This window comes from Lepidochelys kempii, chromosome 7 (assembly GCF_965140285.1).
Source record: "Lepidochelys kempii isolate rLepKem1 chromosome 7, rLepKem1.hap1, whole genome shotgun sequence".
Classification (NCBI taxonomy): Eukaryota; Metazoa; Chordata; order Testudines; family Cheloniidae; genus Lepidochelys; species Lepidochelys kempii.
Window position 1 is genome coordinate 123,334,659 of NC_136386.1, and position 20,480 is coordinate 123,355,138.

Consider the following 20,480-nt stretch of genomic DNA (forward strand, 5'->3'; position numbering starts at 1 on the left):
TGGATGAGACTTTACATTCATTTAAGAACTCAGGAGCAACTCTGCATTCATTGGGGGGCTTTACCCCAGCCATAGAAAGGTGCCAATTTCTGGGTCAGCCATGGCAGCCACAGTACTGTCCGCAGTGGTCCTTCCAGCAGACATCTTACCTATCAAGGCAGCAGGACTACTCCAGGAAGGGGCACAAGTCGCACAGAGGAAGACCTCCTGGGTCTAACTTTAATGAGCCAGCCTGTCCTCCCCCAGCTTTGGGCAAGCAGCCATTTTGACTCGTTGATCGACACCAGTTGTGAACTTCCCACCATTCGGGGACAGGCTTCCTCACTTTCACAGTGCTTGGGAAGTGATAATCTCAGACAAATGGTCCTAAGCATGTGGGATCAAGTTATGCCATCCAATTTCCACTCCCCCACACTCTGTCCGTTTTCAAGGACCCCCCTCACGAGTCACTGCTCCTACAGCAGGTCCAGACTAAGTGAGCTTTGGGGGCATTAGAGGAAGACCCCCTGCAGCATTGGTGGGCTGGGGTGGGAGGAGAAGGATTCCACTCACAGTATTTCCTGATTCCCAAGTCCAAGGGGGACATGAGACCTGTTCTCAAACTCCAGGGTCTCAACAGGCACATCAAGCACATGAGATTCTGCATAGTTACCTTAGCTGCCATCCTCCCAGATTTGAATCACAACCACCGGTTTGCTGCCCTTGTTCTTCAAAACTCCTATTTCCATGTGGCAATTTTTCCCAAGCCATGTCTTTCCTTACCTGGATGATTGGTTAGTGAGGGGAAAGTCACCAGATCAATTCCTCAACCATGTCCGGTTCAGACTGGGTCTCCTCGATGGGCTGGGTCTGATAGAAAACAAAGCAAAATCAACTTGAGTACCACCGCAAAAAAATCGAGAGTATTGGGGTTCTACCAGATTCTGTGAATTTGAGGGCATTTCTGCTGAACTGTGATTTCAGACAGTTCATTGTCTGGGACTATCCCTCCAGTCACTCACTTCCATTTGGATTCATGTGTGTCCGAAGTCGCTAAGTCATATGACCGCACGTACTTGCGTAGTTCAGCATGTGAGGTTGCACCTTTGTCTCTTCAAACCTGGCTCAAGTTGGTATATTGCTCAGATGGTCAGTTGTTGGAGAGCCTAGTGCGAGTGCTGCCCCCTGCCCTGTGGTGAATAGATTGAATCAGTTTTTGTAAAGGTATTCCCTTCACCCGTCCTCTGCTTTTCATAACAGTTATGACGGATGCCTCCACAAATGGGTTGGGGAAGCACATCTGGGGACTTTGAAAATTCGGGGACTGCGAACAGATCAGGAAGCCTCTCTTCGTGTGAAGGTCATAGAGCTTTGAGCCATTTACAGTGTGTACTGGAGATTTCTGGTGCACATCAAAGGCATAGTGGTTCGTATACTCACCAGCACAGTGTATTATGTGAACAAACAGGGTGCAGCCCACTCCAACCAGCTTTGTCACAAGGCAGTAAAAAGTTTTGGCAATTTGGCTAAGCTATTTCACATCCCCAGTAGGTGAATGGCCATGTGAATGATGTTCTCCCGATGCAAATCACCTCAGCAGGGGTGTCTTTCAGCATCATGAATGGTCCCTGAAGAATAGGTTGTTGAGGCCCATCTTGAAAAATGGGGCATTTCAGCTGTCGACGTGCTTGCAACGAAAGACAAGAAGTGTAGTCAATTTTGTTCCTGAATGGGCCTCAGTCCAGGCTCCTTCCACCTGAGTGAGGATTGGTGTTCTCGTAGGCCTTCCACCTGATCCCACTCATCCCGCAGGTCATTCTCAAACTGAAGTTGGATCTTGCCAGACTGATTTTCATTGCACTAGTGTGGTCAAGACAGTGTTGGTTTTCCAGTCTCCTCAATCTGTCGGTTTGACTGCCCATCTCTCTCCCTCTTCATCGTGACTTACTGAACCAGCCCCACAGTCAGATTTGGCATCCGGCGCTGAACAACCTGCACCTCACAGCATGGATTCTTCATGGCAAAATTAAGAGGAGGACTGGCGTTCAGAAGCTGTTTGACAAGTGTTACGTCATGGGAAACCCTCTGCTACAGCTTCTTATTTGACAAGTGGCAGCGCTTTTCAGTTTGGTGGCTAGCATGGGGAATTCAGCTCGTGCTGGCCTGCATTCAGGACATCTTGTAGTGCCTGTTATAACTTCAGTCTTCTGGTCTGTCGCTCAGTTCATTGAAGGTTCTCTTATGGCGATCTCAGAGTTTCATCTGCTCATCCAAGGGAGGTCAAGTTTCTCAAACTCCATGGTGGTGAGATTTCTAAGAGGAGTCATTTGTCTCTACCCACCTGTTAAAGAGCCAGTTCCCTTGTGGGACCTCATTATTGTCGAACCCCTGGCAACCTGTTCTCTGTCCCTCCTGTGCCAAAAGACAGCCTTCCTTGTAGCTATAACATCTGCAAGGAGAGTAAGCAAGCTGCAATCCTTAATGGCAGAGCCCCCACACACTCAGTTTGTCAGAGACTAAGTGACCCTATGGCCACATCAAAATTTTTTGTCTAAAGTGGTTTCACTGTTTGCCCTTAACCTCATGATTTACTTACTGGTGTTCTCTCCTAACAATGCACACTCCAACGTGGATGAGCAGAGACCTCACACATTGGATGTGAGACAGTGCTTGGCATTTTACCTAGAGAGAACTTAGCTTTTTGGGCCCTTTTTGGGTCATCTTTTCATCTCCTATGCGGATCCAATGAAGGGTCAGGCGGTCTCTGTGCAGACGATTTCCAGGTGGATAACTTCCTGCATTACAAATGCATGTGAAGTAGCTCAGATGGTGCCTCTTCTGAGATTACAGGGTCATACAACGACGATAGCATTCCCCAGAGATGTTTCAATATTGGACACCTGCAGGGCCAATGCCTGGTCTTCTGTACGTACTTTTACAAAGCACTGCGCAATTACCACTGTGTCTAGGTCAGATGCAACCTCGGGGAAGGCAGTCCCGCAGTCGTTTTAGTAGACTCCAAGCTCCATCTCATGTAAGTACTGCTTGTGAGTCACCTGATTGGAATACACATCTGCAACCACTCGAAGAAAAAGCAGTTACTTACCTGTACTGTAGATGTGAGTGCAGATTTATATTTCGTGACCCATCCTCCATCCGCTCTGCATCGGAGTCTGTACTCTTGGTGTGAAGGATCTAAGGGGGTTGGGATGGCACTGATTTTGAGTAGCCAGAGGAGGGGAAGGGCCACAGGGCGTGAGCACCACTCCTATAAGTTGGTGAGCTGGACACACGCACACCTGAGTGGAATGCTTGTCTGCGCTCACATCTCAAAGAACAACAGTTACAGTACAGGTAAATAACTGTTTCTACCTTGTCATTCACTGCTTGTATCCATGAAATAGAGCTACCTTCAAACTTCACTTTTTGTGTGGTACTGAACGGATGGGAGGGGCCTTTCTCTAGTTTGCCGCATGTAGACAGCAGTTATTCCGTGATTTAAATAAGCGCACAGTGGTAAGTGGCATGTGTGTGCATCAATTTGCATGTTTCCAAAGTGTGTATATCCCAACACATGTGGCCTTAATGACAAGGAATCTCAGAGGGGCATGTAGTTGCAGGCTGTACAGTGCACATGCAGAAATGTCACATGCAGGGCAAGGATTCCAGTAAGGAGAATAGGAGGTGAGAAGCCATATGAGTAGGCAGAAGGTTGTCTGGAATGGAATTGTGTTAATCTGTGGGCAGCTTGCAAGGACTGCGGTGACTCCTGATCAGACAATTGTTAAACATTTTTTAAAGCCTAAGGAAATTTTCAGAAAAAAATGTGACTCACCTGGAATTATGAATATGTCACCTCAACTAAAAAGAACCCACAGGAGAGCTTTGTAGCTTTCTCACAAAAGCACATGTTAAAAAGCCTGGAAGTTAAGTTCAAGCTCTACTTTATCGCTCTCATCCCCTTGCCCCCACCACACACACACAAAATACACCCTAAAACCCTGAAAGTTGGCAAATTCTCATTCTGGTTCTCCAGACCACCTACTCTGCCCACATAGTACTGCCTCTTATCCATCAATCAGGCACATTTATTAAACTTGGAGTAAAATTGTTTGATTTTTATCCTGGTGCTGTGGAGGTCAGAGTTAAGGTTGTTTGAGTAACTTTAACTGTGTATTTATTTGTGTACTTTGTTCAGATTTTGAAAAGCGAAGCCTCAACTTTGAACTTCCAGACTGTTTAGAATATGTGTGTGTGGTGTTTTGGGGAGGGAAAATGCATTTTTTGCATCAGATTTTTGTGTGTGAAGTAAGTGAAAGATTCTTTCAACTTCAGGAAGACAAAGCTTTTCTGCCTAGGACTATGTTGTAAAACCAGTACTGTCCTGAAAGATAATTTGATATGGAAGAATAGACAGCTAATCACATTTCAAGTTAATTTACCATAATTTTTGGTGAAGGAAAATGTCCATTTTAAAGTGGCTTCTCTAAATAAGAAATTCCTTAAAATTTATACTATAAATTAATTGTACCGTTTCTTGGGAACAAATGATAACATTGGATTGTAACCATGCCACTTGTTAAAATAGGTTCTGCCTCTTCTCCTCCTCCCCAGCGCCCCCCCCCCCCATTAGTACTAGAGGCAAGGCAGGGGGGTTGTATGATGGTAGTTTTCTCTGACAATGGTCCGTTATCTCTCTATAAAAATGGTCTAAGATCAGTGATCTGAGTCAACTACTGTGATTGAAATACACCTATCACAGCAATGAAAATAAAAACTAACTAAAGATGGCTCCATTTGGAGACTGAGAGTCAGGGGGAGGTGGACAACTAGAGGGATGATCGGTGAGGATTGATTAGGAATCGGCAAGCAGAACTTCTACAGTGTGGGCCCATTTCTTGCCATCCTTTCTCCTTCCTTCCTCTTTTCCTCATACAGAATTCCTATGGAGCTCAGTATATTCACCTGAAACTACTGGTATCAACTCTAGGGGTGGGCGCACAGTGTCTAAGGTGTCAGTGAAAGCTTCAGGCCGTGGGAAAGCAAACTGACATCACCTTTCCCCACTAGATGAAGTTTGTGACACATAAATAAGGGGTGGCTAGAGGAAACACTCCCCATCCTGCACCTGCTCAACTGATAAACAGAGGACTTCAGCCTTCAGAACTATCAATCCAGCTTCTTTCACAGAGTTCGTAAAGCTATATGTGTAATATCTATGTGTATAAACTGAAACTGTACAATTGGGAACCCTGGTGGGTTAATACTGCAATATAGCACCCAAACTCTGCATCGGTGTAGACACGTTTGGGTCTCTTTCTCCACCACCTGGTACCTTGTGTCGTCATCTGCATGCTCTTTTTTGCACAGTTGTAAATGATACAAGGCGTTGGGCGGTGGAGGATTGGGCCCAAAGCATCATAAAATTGTTTCTCTGCATGTGGCTACGTTTTAAACTGTTGCATTAGGAATAAGGGAAGGAATCAGGAGCCATGCTGTGTTATATCATTTTCATGCATGAGGAGCCAATTTTGAGATCTCTTTTAATTTATCAGTCTGACACAAAAGCTAGAACAGATAGTGTCCTGTGAACTCTGATAAGAATCAGCTGATACATGCTTCACTTTCCATCTGCTTAAGTATGGACATGTGACTCAACCAGTCACAATTCATTTACTGCTTCCTACTTCTGTGCTGCTGACAAATGGGGCTCAGTCTTTGAGGCTGTTGTAATAAGAGTAAGAAAAGAGGTATTTAATCCCACTCCGGATGTTTAGTGGGTTTCGTTAGGGAGAGGAGGGAAGTTGCATGTAATACCAATCTGGCATGCTTGCTCTTTGTTGGGCAGAACTTTGTGCTTGGGGGAGGGCAGACTCCTCCTAACTACAGCTTCTGTGAAGCCTCTGAAATGTGATCTGTGAAGAGCAATAACCCCCTCACTATTGCTGTCTCACTTGTGAATTAGAACAGCAGCCAAGAGAAGCTTTATTAGTGCAACCATGTTATTTTATAGGCATCTTATTCCTCTGAGGCCTCTGTGCAGATTAGGTTTGAGGGGGTGGTAGAGAATTGTAATGGATAAACCCATTCACTTTAAACAACACAGGGTGAACCCCCCACTGTAGTCCAACATTTTATCCTATTATATATCCACTGGGGTGTTAACCAGGCTATTGGTCGAGTGCCCTTTTATTTTTTTGAGTCAATTGTCTTCCATTTGACTGCAGCACTATTGAAACACAAAGCAACCCTTCTGGTATTCACACTGGAAAATGTTTGCAAATGACAGTGTCAGCATACGCTTTCTTCCACCTACTGAAATAAATGATACCAGCAAACCTGCTTCACTCTCTCCTTAGACTGTCTCTCCTCCATGCATCTGCATATACTTCCCCCCTCCCATGTCTAAAGGTACCACTACCCTTCAGGGTACACACTGGGAATATATATTTTTTTCTTCATTACGTTCAAAAGCTACTACTTTAGCAAAAACAGCTTTTGAGACGTTGGAACATGAGAACAGCTGTAGCAGCAAGATGAGAAATGGTCCTAATATAGAGATATTTTGGGGGCTGCATCGCTGCGTTGGAAATGCCATCCATAGACTATCCCCCTAGTGCTAAAACCCATAGAAATAGATTGGAATGACTTCCTGGATTCTTTATTATTTTTAATGCCTTGTTGTGTTTGATCCAAAACAAGTTGGGAAAACACTGTTTGTTCCTGAACTTAGCAGCAAATACTCTTCTGTGAACTTGGTCCAGCTCTGCATACAGGGGAATGGATGAGCAGTGATAGGAAAGAGACTGCATCTCCATAATAGACAAGGGGAGTTGTTTAAACTGTCTTACGATCTCCCCAATGACTAATGCTCTTTTTTTTTTTTTCCCAGCTCGGGGTTTGGATCACATTGCCGAGAACATACTGTCGTACCTGGATGCCAAATCATTATGTGCTGCTGAGCTGGTGTGTAAGGAATGGTACCGGGTGACATCTGATGGCATGCTGTGGAAGAAACTTATTGAGAGAATGGTCAGGACAGACTCGTTGTGGAGAGGGTTGGCAGAGAGGAGAGGATGGTGAGGGAATTGCAAATTCAGCTTTCTTAGCCATCTAGGCCAGTGGATGGTGTGTGTGTAATGCTACATTTGTAGTCAGCCCCTGTTGTTTCTAGTTTGACATTTGTTTACAGCAAAATTCAGGGATTGGGGAGGTTGGTCGTTTTTGGTTCTACCGCCAATTTTTCGCGTGTTTTTCCCTGCCCCTCTCACAGGTGCTCCAGTATCTCAGTAATGAGTGAGAGATAAAACGGCAGAATCTGTTCAGCCTCTCATTCAGTTTCATAGTAAGAAGCTGCATATGCCTAAGAAGGGCAATAAGCTCACCAGCAGTTCAGAGCAGAAAAACATTTTTAGGATTAGGAGCTGGGGCGTGTGGTATGAATTAGTGTTTCCTCAGCAAACTTTCACTCTACGCTGTATCTGTGCACTCCTCAAACTGGAATCCGAGGGTAGGTACCGTGGAGAGTAGGGGACTCTAGAAATGCAGATAGATTAGTTAATAATCAGCTGGAATAGCCTTCCGAGGGTCTCCCTTGAGTTTGAAGCTGCTCTGTTAACACTTCATTAGAACTTTCCCTCTCTAGGGTAAGCCCTTTAATACATAATTTTCTTTTCCAAGGGTGTCCCCAGGATGTTAGCGGCAAAAAAGCTGGGTATGAATATTTCATAAACAAGATAAAAGTGACAGCTTAGGCATTTTAGTTGCTATTAAAAAGAAAAAAAAGATACAAAGTTGCAAACAAAAATTCTGTTGTGTGTTGAAGTTCATTTTGTTACACTGTTTGTCACAGATTACAAAGACAAGTAAATCATGATTATGAACTGTCCTTAATACTATGCAAATCTGCTTCCAGGAGCATAGTGATTATCAGAAGTGTTCAGTACTCCTTTCCATGACAGTATTAGCTGCGGACACAAGGGGAAATGTTAGAGAAGCCCCATGATTATCTTTCAGAGTAGCAGCCGTGTTAGTCCGATGAAGTGAGCTGTAGCTCACGAAAGCTTATGCTCAAATAAATTTGTTAGTCTCTAAGGTGCCACAAGTACTCCTTTTCTTTTTCCCATGATTATCTGTATTTCATTCTATATTTAGAGAAATCCCAGTCCTGTATTTCATTCTATATTCAGAATTTTACATTGATGCCCATTGCTGATCGTATGGGTATTTGAAGGTCAGCAGTATACTCCTCCACCCCCATCATTATGCTGCTCCCTCAGGATTGCACTGTGTCCTGTTTAAGTTGGTTGCAGGATGGAATTCCCCAAGCATGTATTCCCAGGGAGAATATCCTCTGATAGGGAGGAGGGGGTTAACCCTAGGAACAGTTGGGTGGGGAAAAGAGGCAGGCAATATCTAATTTAACTTGGGGACCTGCCATATAGCATTTTGTAGCTTGGAATCAGTGCTTTGGATGGCACAGGGAAGTGAATAGATGGACAGTTCAGAATGATAGATGACTGGTGTCATTCGCTTAAAGCTCTTCACTTAGCTCGGTGCATGGACCACTTGATTTCATCACTTGCTTCCTGGTACCTTACAACAGGAGAGCCCAAACTCTGCAGCACAAAGGACCACACTGACAACTTGCCAGGAATGAGTGGGGTCATATGGATTGGCACAAGTATTTATAGAAAATTTACTATAAAAAAACAAACATACCTGGGCACTGTTTGTGTCTGTCTCGATAGTGACCAAAAGACATTCGGTTTTCTAGACATCAAAACCTGCAGCTGATTGAGTTCCTTTTACCCTACAGTCATATATATATAGAGAGAGAAAGTACATGGGTACATGTCCCTCAGGCTCTGTCCTTGGGGCACCCCTGCAGTGTCCGATTGTCCTCAGCTGGGGAGGGGACATGAAATAGTTACTTCTATATCATTCCAAGCACTTCTTTAGCTAAAACGCAACTGGTTCTATTTGAAGACCAACCCAGATGTAACCTAAATGTTCCAGGGTCTGGGTCAAGCATTGTCCACACCTCCAAAGCATGTGCAGTTTCCAAGAGCCTCCAGGACTCCCCAGGAAGTCTTCAGAACATTGCCCCTGTGATTAACCTTCACTCTTCTAAAAGCACTCCACATGTGCAAATACTGTATCAACTTCTCTCTGCAATGATTAGGACCTGGACCACAATTGCCTGCTTGCATGCATGTGCCTATCTGGTCATGTGCACACATCCTGGAGAGTGAGACCGGAAACACAAACCTTTATTCCAGTGCTGTTAATGGCTGATACTTCTTGTAGTCTGAAAATCTGCAGGCTTCTAAGTATGGAGCTGAAAACTGCTCTGCCCCAAAACATGTGTTTAAACTAATTTCTTAGGGAATTTAAATATATGCCGTTCCCCTTGTGTGTCTTTCAGATGCTTGTTCAGCACTCTATTTTGTTGTCCTTATAAACTAAAAACTTCAGATCATTTTTGTAGCTTCTCTGATGCAGGTTTCATGCTATGTATAGCTGAGGCCTGAGCTGTCAAGGTGTACTGTAGTTTCAAGGTGTACTGTGAGGAAGGGACAGACAAGAAAGGCACATGGGGATCTGGAACAATTAATCATGCTGTAATGGAGTAGTGGAGGGGAGGAGCAGAGAGCTGGCCCAGTGTAAACGCCATGCCTCTGATGCCAGGATTACACTCCGAGGCATTTGTGCCTATCTCCACTTCGCAAGGCATGTTGCCAGGCAAAACAGCAGTTAGTACGCCCATGGTAGGGTTTACTAGCTTCCACACCGTGTTTGGTGACTTCTTAACTTCAGGATGAGGAATTAAAGTTCTTTACACAGCAGGAAGTGATTGCCGTTTACTGAATTTTTTTTGAAGCAAAAATCTAGCTTGGGATATGAGTATTCCAAATCTGTGTTGAAATGAGGAAGGAGCCACTAATGAAATGTTGCTTACCAGAATCTAGCAGCAGCCGTAAAATGTCCATGTGCCAAAGCAGATGTCACTCCTGCTAATGCAGCTTTCAAGCCTTGGGCACGTAACATTTTTGGGGGGCCTGCCTTCCTTAGTTTTCTCCCATTGCTGGCCTTCCCTGCAGACCCTCCCCCACTTCACTGGCAGTTATGAAGGTTTGATCCCCTTCTTTTAAAAGTGACACACATAGTAGCTACAGAAGCCAGGGGACGTATGAACCACTATTTCTCACATACTGGGCAATAGTGGCTCATGACCTATATGCATTACACATTTGAAATTCCCTAGGTGTCTGCTAATACCTGTTTTGAATTTGTCACATATCCGAATTTGTCACGTATCCAAATACAACCCAGTCACAGAGCAGATCAAACAGTGCTTACTGAGCCCACCATGCCTGAATGCTAATCAGTCCCCTGCCCCTACGGTCAGCAATGCATCTAGTAAAGTGCCTTAGAAACCTTTGCCCAACACTGCTGAAAAGTGGACTGTGTTGAATGGGAAATGTTTCTTGTGTTCCAGGGGACAGTATCTATTTAAAAATAAGCCACCTGATGGGACTGCCCCACCCAACTCCTTCTATAGAGCACTTTATCCAAAAATTATACAGGACATAGAGGTAAGAAACAAACGTTTCATTTTGTATGGTTTTTAACTTTCTGATTTGTTAAAATGTCAGCAAAACCCTCACACTGGTTTTGATAAATGTTGCTCATGGCATACATATGTTTTGCCCCAAATTCACGTGTTTTGGAGTTGTCAAATAAAGATCATAGGGCTTAGCAACTCCCTTCCCTGAATGTAATTGCATGAGCTGTCAGATGTATTTAAAGTAGCAGATTCTGGTGAATCTGCACAGCATACACGGTGTCATAGCAGCAGCTGGACAGCATTCAGGCATCTCATGGCTCTTTCTATGAAAAAATAGTGAGGCCTAGTGAGAGGTTGTGGTGAGGTGCCAGAGCTGAGCCAGGGAGACCTGTGCATTGCCGGAGAGGACAGTCCGTGAAATTCAAAGAGAAGGGCATCAAACATGTGGCACCAGTTCTGTGCAAGGTACCAACTCTTGTCTATGCTTGAACTCTTAATTGCAGGAGAGGTGCTCAGCTGCTCTGATCACTGAGGCCATATAACCACCGGCTAGATCTAGATCTTTTTGCTTTTCTTTAGTCACTGAGCGTCCTCTTGTTGAACGCTCCACAGAGTCACAGAAGTTAGAGATGGAAAAAACCTTTTAGGTCAGCTTGTGGATCCCCAACATGGCCCATGCAACAACATTCACCATGCTATACTCTCCAGCACTTTGTCATTATAAATCACTCTAGCCTTAGTTCCCCCACCACCACTTCCCTTGGGAGCACGCTGTATCATCTAATGGGCTGCCTTGTTGGGAAATGTAACAGGACTTTCTCTAATTTGCTTCTCTTTCTTCTCTGCTCCCCGTCCCCAAGACAATAGAATCAAACTGGCGGTGTGGAAGGCACAGTTTACAGAGAATCCACTGCCGGAGTGAAACTAGCAAAGGGGTTTATTGTTTACAGTATGACGATCAGAAGATAGTAAGTGGCCTGCGAGACAACACTATCAAGGTGAGAACTCCCCAAGGTGGCCAAGCTAGGGTGTGTAAAGCAGGCTTCATGAGCAATATTAGATGGGGTGGGATCTGAGTTATCCAGGAAAGAATTTTCTGTAGTATCTGTCTGGTGAATCTTGCCCATATGTTCAGGGTTTAGCTGATCGCCATATTTGGGGTCGGGAAGGAATTTTCCTCCAGGGCAGATTGGAAGAGGTCCTGGAGGTTTTTCGCCTTCCTCTGTAGCATGGGGCACAGGTCACTTGCTGGAGGATTCTCTGCTCCTTGAAGTCTTTAAACCACGATTTGAGGACTTCAATAGCTCAGACATAGGTGAGAGGTTTATTGCAGGAGTGGGTGGGTGAGATTCTGTGGCCTGCATTGTGCAGGAGGTCGGACTGAATGATCATAATGGTCTCTTCTGATCTAAATATCTATGAATCTATGAATATTGTGTCCTAATTTCAGTGTGGGAGGAAGCAGTTGGTAAGAAACTTTTTAGAAGGTGCCCTAGCCCAGCAGTTCTAAACAACGGGTCCGTGGACCAGCGCCAGTCCCTGCAATCTCCCTGACACCGTTCAGGAAGGCAGCAAGCTGGTCCCTGGTGTCACAAAGGTTGAGAAACACTGGACTAGCCCAGGCGAGTTTTTCTTTGGCGCACACAAGGTAGCCTTCCCCCGGAAACGTCTGTAAATCTGTCTCACCTGGCAAGAAATGCTCCGCTTCCTTATAGAACGGACTTTGCTAGCAGTGTTGTTGGTCCTCCCGTCATGACAGGCGACCCTGTTCCCTGATGAGAAGCGTAGAGCCTGTATTTATATTAAAACCAGAGATATTAAGAATGTTTGATATTGCACCAAAGCTCCCGTGGAATAACAAAGTGCATTCTGTGCTACTAAGGAAGCTCGATCCGCAAACAGTATGTAATAAACACCGAAACAGCCAGCCCAGCAACAGACACCGTTTATACAGTGATGAACGTCTTACTTACCAGGCTGTTTGCCACCCTAGATCTGGGATAAGAATACATTGGAATGCAAGCGAATTCTGACTGGACACACAGGTTCCGTCTTATGCCTGCAGTATGACGAGCGGGTGATCACTACTGGATCTTCTGATTCAACCGTCAGGTATGTACTTCTGAAACTGAGCTTTGTGCCCTCAGACGGTACGGCAAAGATTTTTTTTTAATTGTTCTCTGTTCAGCCTTTTCCACGGAGTCGTCCCAGTGAGCTCCTTTCTAGCAAGAAGCCCTACTTGTTTAAAAATCAATTTGCCACTCAAGTGTTGCTGCCTATTACAGGGAAATGGAAAATAAGCAAAGACTGGAGATTTCCAAGCTGGGTTAAGGAGACTTTTGTGAATTTTTACTAAGAATTTACTAAGAATCTGCCCTGGGGTAGAGATTTTTAAAGACCTTGGTTAGGTTTTCAAAGCCATGCAGGGGTTTTAGCCACACCTCTTCCATTAGATTTAACACAAGATGCCTGGCTAGATTCCCTGTGTGTCTTTATTAAATTTCAACTAAATGGTTTTTTACCACTCTATGACCTTGTTCTCTTCGCTCATCGCCAAACCCATGCTGCAAGGCTGGACAGTTCAAGTTAGAATCTACTCTCCAGATGGGAAGGTCACGGGGCCTGGTTCAGGAGACTAGAGTGGGCAAAATTGTAATGAGATCACTTCACGAAATGAAAATATCTGGAAATACATGTTCAATTGTTGAACTAGAGACTCACCAGCTCACTATTGTGTATAGCAGGAAGGGGGGAGGGACATTTCTCCCTTGGCTGGGGAAGAAGGATAGAGCTTGGCCAGAAGAATAGGTCTCCCTGTGCCAGTGTGAGTAGGAGGTCCCCTCTTTCTGCTTGAGTATGAACTATGCAGCTCCAAGCAGCACTGTTGAAAGCAGGCCAAAAGTTATGTCAGTTGCCTTTTCTGCAGCATTTGCACTCATGCTCCTGTTCCCGTGGCTGCCGGCTCCTCCTCTCTGTTGTTGCCGAAACTCATTTTGAAGCCACCAGTCATAAGCAGGTGACCCTAAAATTCAACCCCTGCGTATTGCACACACAAGCTTGTGGCGCTGGGAGTTCTGTTGGTTCCTACTATTTGCATAAATCCAGAATTCATGCCACATCTCTTACTGGGACATTTAACCAGCGCTGAGATCGGATGGGGCAGCATTATGTTTAACTCTGAGTACAAAAGAAAAGGCTGACCGATGTGAAAGACTCTCTTGTTTCCCAGTCCATGGTGGGAAGGTCAAACTGCAGACTGGGTACTGCCTAGAATACTTCATTTCCCGCTGTATCTATAAATATGTGCACTGACCCCAGAGGCTGAACGATGGAACACTTTTAGCCCTTGAGAAGGAGGGCTTCATCCAGTTGGCTGTACAGATGGACTTTAACATTTCTCCAATACAAAATCTCAGGGACCCACCTGACCAGGTAAGTCATTAGATCACTAGCTCCTGCTCAGTTTGACAGCCCTTTCTCTATACTGCTGATTTTCTAATGGCACATTTCTGTAGTCCACAGCCTTCGTTCCTTCACATACTGGAGGCAGCCGTCTTTGTGCTTTCCACCATAAACGGGTGTCTGTCTACACAGCCTGGGGCTCCATGGTTTTCACTGAATTGGTTACTCAGAACTACTTACCAATCTCTCTGTCTGTGCAGGGCTTTGGGATAGTGATTCTTGACCACCAGATGATATGCTAGTAGGTGAACTTCAGGCTGAGTTCTTCAGATTCACCTGAGCCCTAGTGCGTAGCTGCGACCCCCTACCATTCAGCTGTGTGCCTCCTGCCGTGCAATAAAGTGTGGGCTGTTTGTGGATGGATATAAAGGTGTACATATGCACACACATGCACAGTGCAGTATGCCTGGCTCCCCACGAGTGCAAGAGAGAGGCCTCCCCTGAAGAATATACTTACTGCCTAGCTCTTCCTGGCATTTTTTGGATGTCTGCTGGATGGAGTGAGATTCTTATGTTGTTCTGCAATGTGAGGGTGTGATTTTCCCAGGAGGGTTTTGTAATGCCAATGCCTGGTGCTCAGATAACTCAGCGATGAGCACTGTAGACATGCCTTTAAATAAATGCAGTGGGAAGGCGTGTGGTTTCCGTAACTTTGTGCGGAGATGGGAATGTTGTAAGTTGTGCTTTCAGACTGAAAAGAGTGGGCACAATGAATGTGAGACTCCAGCTGTGATGTGCGTTTTCACCAAATCGCATTTCCTTTGAGGTGCAGTGACTCAAAAGAAGGTGGGAGTGAGTTCATCCCCTCTTTCTTTCTTACTGTTAAATTTTCCAAGCCAGCAATAACTCTTATCCTGGGCTCATGCAGAGCAAATTTTGCCTTTGGTAGGCACCAAAGGTATTCTGCCACAGCAGCTAGTATACTTCATGGCATGGCCACAGCGGTACAGTCAGCGCTTCAAACTACAAATATGTACCCTGGGAGTTGGGGGAGTTTGTACTCAGGTGGCTAGCCCAAGCTGCTGCCGAGGCCATTGTGGCCTCCCTCCTATTTTCAGTGTGCGACCTCAAGGAGAGCTCGCGTGTCTGCCTGCCTACACTAGGAAGCACCCTCCCAGAGCTGTGTGGACATATCCCAAATGACAGGTGTAACGCTGCCTGAAGTGGCTCAAGAGCATGGGTACCAACCTCCGGGTACCCTGTCAGGAAGCAGGGCACAAGCCCCAAATTGGCTGTGCGTCCTATACTTAGAATTCACCAACTAAATATCAGAGAGAAACTCTTCAGGTGCTATAACAGCCTAAACATGGAGTCACAGACAGTCCTCTTGGGTGCTCTGATCCAGCTCCCCACCCAATTGAGCCTGCCTTTGTTTTACACAACGGATCACAGCAATATTCAGATTACTCCATCCCAAAGGACCAGTCACTTACCCGAGGTCAGTCGCACCTTAGATCTCACTGACTATGCTAGTAGCCAATCCTACAATAAACTACCTACACATTTATTAAGTAGGAAAAGGAAACGAGTTATTTACATGGTTAAAGCAGGTAAATATAGATGCATAAATGTGTTACAAGCTTAAGTGTCAAAAAGTAATAGAAGCTTCTATAGTCAACAAGCTCTGTATGACCATTAGGGCTAACCCAGGCTGGGCACTGGGGACCTCTTGCTTATGCCTAAAAACCTTGCCACCAGAGTCCAAGTAGCACAGAGATCCAGTTCCTTCTTGTTGGGGGAGGGAATAATAAACCCCTACCGTGTGTTCTGAGCTGCAAGCTCAGCTGATGGGAGGAGTCCACTTGCATGGCTCATCTTCATGTAGGGTGGGGGGGATGGGATGGACAACAAACATCTTTTGTACTCTTTATAATCCCACAGAAGTCTGTCAGGTGTTGATGGACCTCCTAACACCTTCCTTGGAGATCAGCACTTCACACTAGTTAATGTCTCTCTCCTGTCTGGGATTTACAGAGTGTCAGAGCCTCACAATACAACCACTCAAATATTACCTTACAATAAGGGATACAGATGCTATAAGTAAGATTAATTTCACTCACAAGCATTCAGTAAAGTCTAAATACATTCTTACAATTCTAATGCCTATTTGAAAAATACTAACACACAGGTGAGCCAGACTGATTCCAGGTATATGTTTCAGAGTAACAGCCGTGTTAGTCTGTATCCGCAAAAAGAACAGGAGGACTTGTGGCACCTTAGAGACTAACCAATTTATTTGAGCATAAGTTTCGTGCGCTAAAGCCCACTTCATTGGATGCACGCAGTGGAAAATACAGTAGGAAGATTTTATATACACAGAGAATATGAAACAATGGGTATTACCATACACACTACAACGAGAGTGATCAGTTAAGGTGAGCTATTACCAGCAGAGGAGAGGGGGAAAAAAAAAAAAACCTTTTGTAGTGATAATCAAGATGGGCCATTTCCAGCAGTTGACAAGAACGTGTGAGGAACAGTGGGGGGGGGGGGAATAAACATGGGGAAATAATTTACTTTAAGTAATGACAGATCCACTCCCAGTCTATTCAAGCCTAATGTAATGGTGTCCAGTTTGCAAATTAATTCCAATTCAGCAGTCTCTCGTTGGAGTCTGTTTTTGAAGTTTTTTTGTTGTAATATTGCGACTTTTAGGTCTGTAATGGTGTTTATTCGTTCACCTGCACATCTACCAAACACCATCATAGGGCCTAATCACATCAGCCACACTATCAGAGGCTTGTTCACCTGCACATCCACCAATGTGATCTATGCCATCATGTGCCAGCAATGCCCCTCTGCCATGTACATTGACCAAACCGGACAGTCTCTACGTAAAAGAATAAATGGACACAAATCAGACGTCAGGAATTATAGCATTCAAAAACCATTCGGAGAACACTTCAATCTCTCTGGTCACTCGATTACAGACCTAAAAGTTGCAATTCTTCAACAAAAAAAACTTCAAAAACAGACTCCAATGAGAGACTGCTGAATTGGAATTAATTTGCAAACTGGACGCCATTACGTTAGGCTTGAATAAAGACTGGGAGTGGATGTGTCATTACACAAAGTAAAACAATTTCCCCATGTTTGTTTTCCCCCCTTACTGTTCCTCACACGTTCTTGTCAACTGCTGGAAATGGCCTATCTTGATTATCATTACAAAAGGTTTTTTGTTTTGTTTTTCTCTCCTCTGCTGGTAATAGCTCACCTTAACTGATCACTCTTGCTGTAGTGTGTATGGTAACACCCATTGTTTCATGTTCTCTGTGTATATAAAATCTTCCTACTGCATTTTCCACTGCATGCATCCGATGAAGTGAGCTGTAGCTCACGAAAGCTTATGCTCTAATAAATTTGTTAGTCTCTAAGGTGCCACAAGTCCTCCTGTTTTTTTAGGTATATGTTTGTCAGTGTTCAGTTCACACATGGGGACCTTCACGTGAGCTGGCACCTGCTCTCCCAGCATCACAGTACGTATCACTTTGCATTTTCAAATAAGCTTGCCCTGTGACAGGAGGGAGGCATCCAGAGCCTACTCGAAAAGCTGTCTCTTTGAGAGGGGTTAATGGGAGGTGGCATGCACTCTTCAGAAACCCCTGGTTTTTAGGACTGAGAGTTGCTGCAGCCCAAGTTTCATGATGGGTTAGAGCACACACAACAGGATTCAGAGTAGCAGCCGTGTTAGTCTGTATCCACAAAAAGAACAGGAGGACTTGTGGCGCCTTAGAGACTCACAAATTTATTTGAGCATAAGCTTTCGTGAGCTACAGCTCACTTCATCGGATTCATAGAATGGAACGTGGGCATTGTTACTGTAGCATATGGAATCAACCATTTGTATTTCATAACCATGAGTGACATTTTTCCTCTCCTTCACATCCCTGCCGTGTTTAATTGCAAGCTTCGTTAAGGGAGGAGGGATTCAATTTCCACAGCCTTTTGCTATTTGATAATACAGCCATTATGCTGCTGGAGTTTAGTGTAGCTGGGGTTCAGGGGATGATAGGGCTGCAGGAAGCTGCTGAACGGAATTTTGCCTTGAGGTAAAGACCTTCACAAACAATGCACCAAAAGGAACTGTGTCGCTTTTTAAACTTTAATATCCCCGACGCCTGTCCTAGAAGCTCTTTAAATTGAGCACGTTCCTGATTCTTTTAACCACAAGTTATCCTTTGTGTGTAATAGACTATACCTATTAATGGTCAATTGACATAAAAACTCTGTATTAATTTCTGCCTTGTCAACAAATTCCTGAAACGTAGTAGTGTTCCTTTGTGTGTGTTCAGGATAAATAATTTGCTGCTGTTAGAACCCCATCTAACCCAATAGTGTAATTTTTTTAATGATTCTTTTAGATTTGCTAACAAAGAAAAAGCACACTCTGGTCTTCTGCTACTACAGAAAATTGTCCCCTTTGTTGGCAGTCCCAGCAGCAAGGGTGAAGTTTGAATGGACCATTGGGGGTGAACTTGCCTCTAGCACTGGGTCTCCCCAGGTCAGGGTAGATAGGCATAACTTTGGGGGTGGAGAGAGCAGCCGGCAGAGCTAACAGGGGACTTCAATCTCCAGGGCTGTCAGTTTGGTACCTTTCATCAGCACTACACAGTCACTTCATTACAAAACGCTTTGCTGTGTTGTTGTTATGGGGCTAATTGCATTGCAGGTTTTTTGGTTGCTGGACTCCTTTAATATTTTCGTAATCAGCTCGTTTATGTGATATATCTTGTCGTGAACTATTCAGCAGATTCTAGGTTTAGTATGTGATGTTTGCTTGTAATAAAACCAACGACTTGATTTTTCTTTTCCTGCAGAAAAATCAAACGTAATTTTTTTCACCCTCTTTCCCTTCCATTGGTTTGAAATATTGTGTGGATTTCAGGGTGTGGGATGTAAATACCGGCGAGATGCTAAACACGCTGATTCACCACTGCGAAGCAGTGCTTCACCTGCGCTTTAACAATGGCATGATGGTGACTTGTTCCAAAGACCGTTCCATTGCCGTCTGGGACATGGCTTCCCCGACAGACATTACCCTGCGGAGGGTCCTGGTAGGACACAGAGCTGCTGTCAACGTAGTGGACTTTGATGACAAGTACATTGTGTCAGCATCAGGTGACAGGACTATAAAGGTAAGAAATTTCAGAGGTTGCTTACTTACAGCACTTGTCATTGTTAACCAGAAAGAATGACCAGATTCCTGAGAACATAAGAGTTGGCGATGTTAAAACTCAGAAAAAAGCCAATTCATACATAAACTATTAATCGGTTTTGAAAGTGCTATGGTTTAGTTTGGGAACAAGTCCTAATATAATACAATAAAAGCTCTGTGTATGAAGAGTCAGTCTGTTAACTATAGAAGTCTGTAGCCATGTGTCACTGGTAAGGTAGTGTTCCCTACGTCAGCAACAATGTCTTGAATTTGACTTGTGACCTCGAGGTTGTGATGACTTTTTGAACATTCCGGACACACCTGTTTCTCCCACAGGTCCCTCCCCTCCGTTAGTTACCTCTTAATAATTAGGCCCCGTGTGTTTTCTCTCCCCATCTCAGGTCTGGAACACTAGTACCTGCGAGTTTGTGCGCACCTTAAATGGCCACAAACGAGGCATCGCATGTCTGCAGTACAGAGATCGGCTAGTAGTGAGTGGCTCTTCAGATAACACTATCAGGTGAGAGGCAAGTTCCCATCAGGGAGTTTTGCGCACGGTGTTCTCGTTTCCTGCAAGGCCGTTGTCTCCGGTTCACTTGGGACATGCCGAAGTTAGATAACCGAAATGATCTGTGCCCATTTTCCCTGGAACTGGGCAGCCTTTGCTGTAGAATGCTGTGAACTACTGAAGGGGGGTATAGAAAGCCATTTTTCTGCATTGCTTTGTAGCCTCCCTATCTCACAAGTGCCATACTAATCAGCAAGTCAGGCTGGTTAGACAGTTTTGGTGAGTGAAATAGCTGGCAAGCTGGGTCAGACATGCAATACGAAGCATTTAATCCTCTGCAGAAATCTCCTGGGCTCACACCAAACTCCTCTTGTAGTGCTTGGCATCTGGTATAGTTTGGAATAGCTGGTTGAGAGCATGAAGTTCAGTTTTCTCCCTCTTGCACTTTCCTGGCTGCCCTAATGGCAGCCTGAGATGTAACCCATTTCATGCCGGGAGTCAGGATTTCTTGGTACATCATGCAGCTGCAACTAGAGGGATGTACCATTATCTCCTTAACTAGCGTTGTTCAGTAAACTTGAATCGACGTGAAACTGACTGTGGTAAGTGCCTGGATCATACAAATGAGTGGTTGGGTTGCCTCCCTTTTACCTGTCACCTGCTGGTTTAGAGGAGAACTTTTCCCTGCAGCTGAAACTTGGGAATGGACTGTCTCCTTTCTTGTTTTACCAGTCCTCTGTTGTCAGTGGTGAATACAGAGGCTCTTGTTTGCTGGGCGCCCTTCCCCACAAGCAGCCACCTTTTCC

The 20,480-nt window shown here is 44.7% G+C and overlaps 1 protein-coding gene across 17 annotated transcripts in view; it reads left to right on the plus strand.

Moving 5' to 3' along the window:
- The window catches only part of BTRC (beta-transducin repeat containing E3 ubiquitin protein ligase), a 176,472-nt gene that overhangs the window by 139,384 nt on the left and 16,608 nt on the right, over nt 1-20,480 (plus strand). For all 17 annotated transcript variants that reach the window (XM_073354542.2, XM_073354546.2, XM_073354547.2 and 14 more), the window contains 6 exons: nt 6,872-7,058; nt 10,481-10,577; nt 11,410-11,547; nt 12,543-12,661; nt 18,897-19,146; nt 19,568-19,686. In XM_073354542.2, coding sequence (XP_073210643.1) covers nt 6,872-7,058; nt 10,481-10,577; nt 11,410-11,547; nt 12,543-12,661; nt 18,897-19,146; nt 19,568-19,686 — 910 coding nt within the window. The remainder of the gene's footprint in view (nt 1-6,871; nt 7,059-10,480; nt 10,578-11,409; nt 11,548-12,542; nt 12,662-18,896; nt 19,147-19,567; nt 19,687-20,480) is intronic.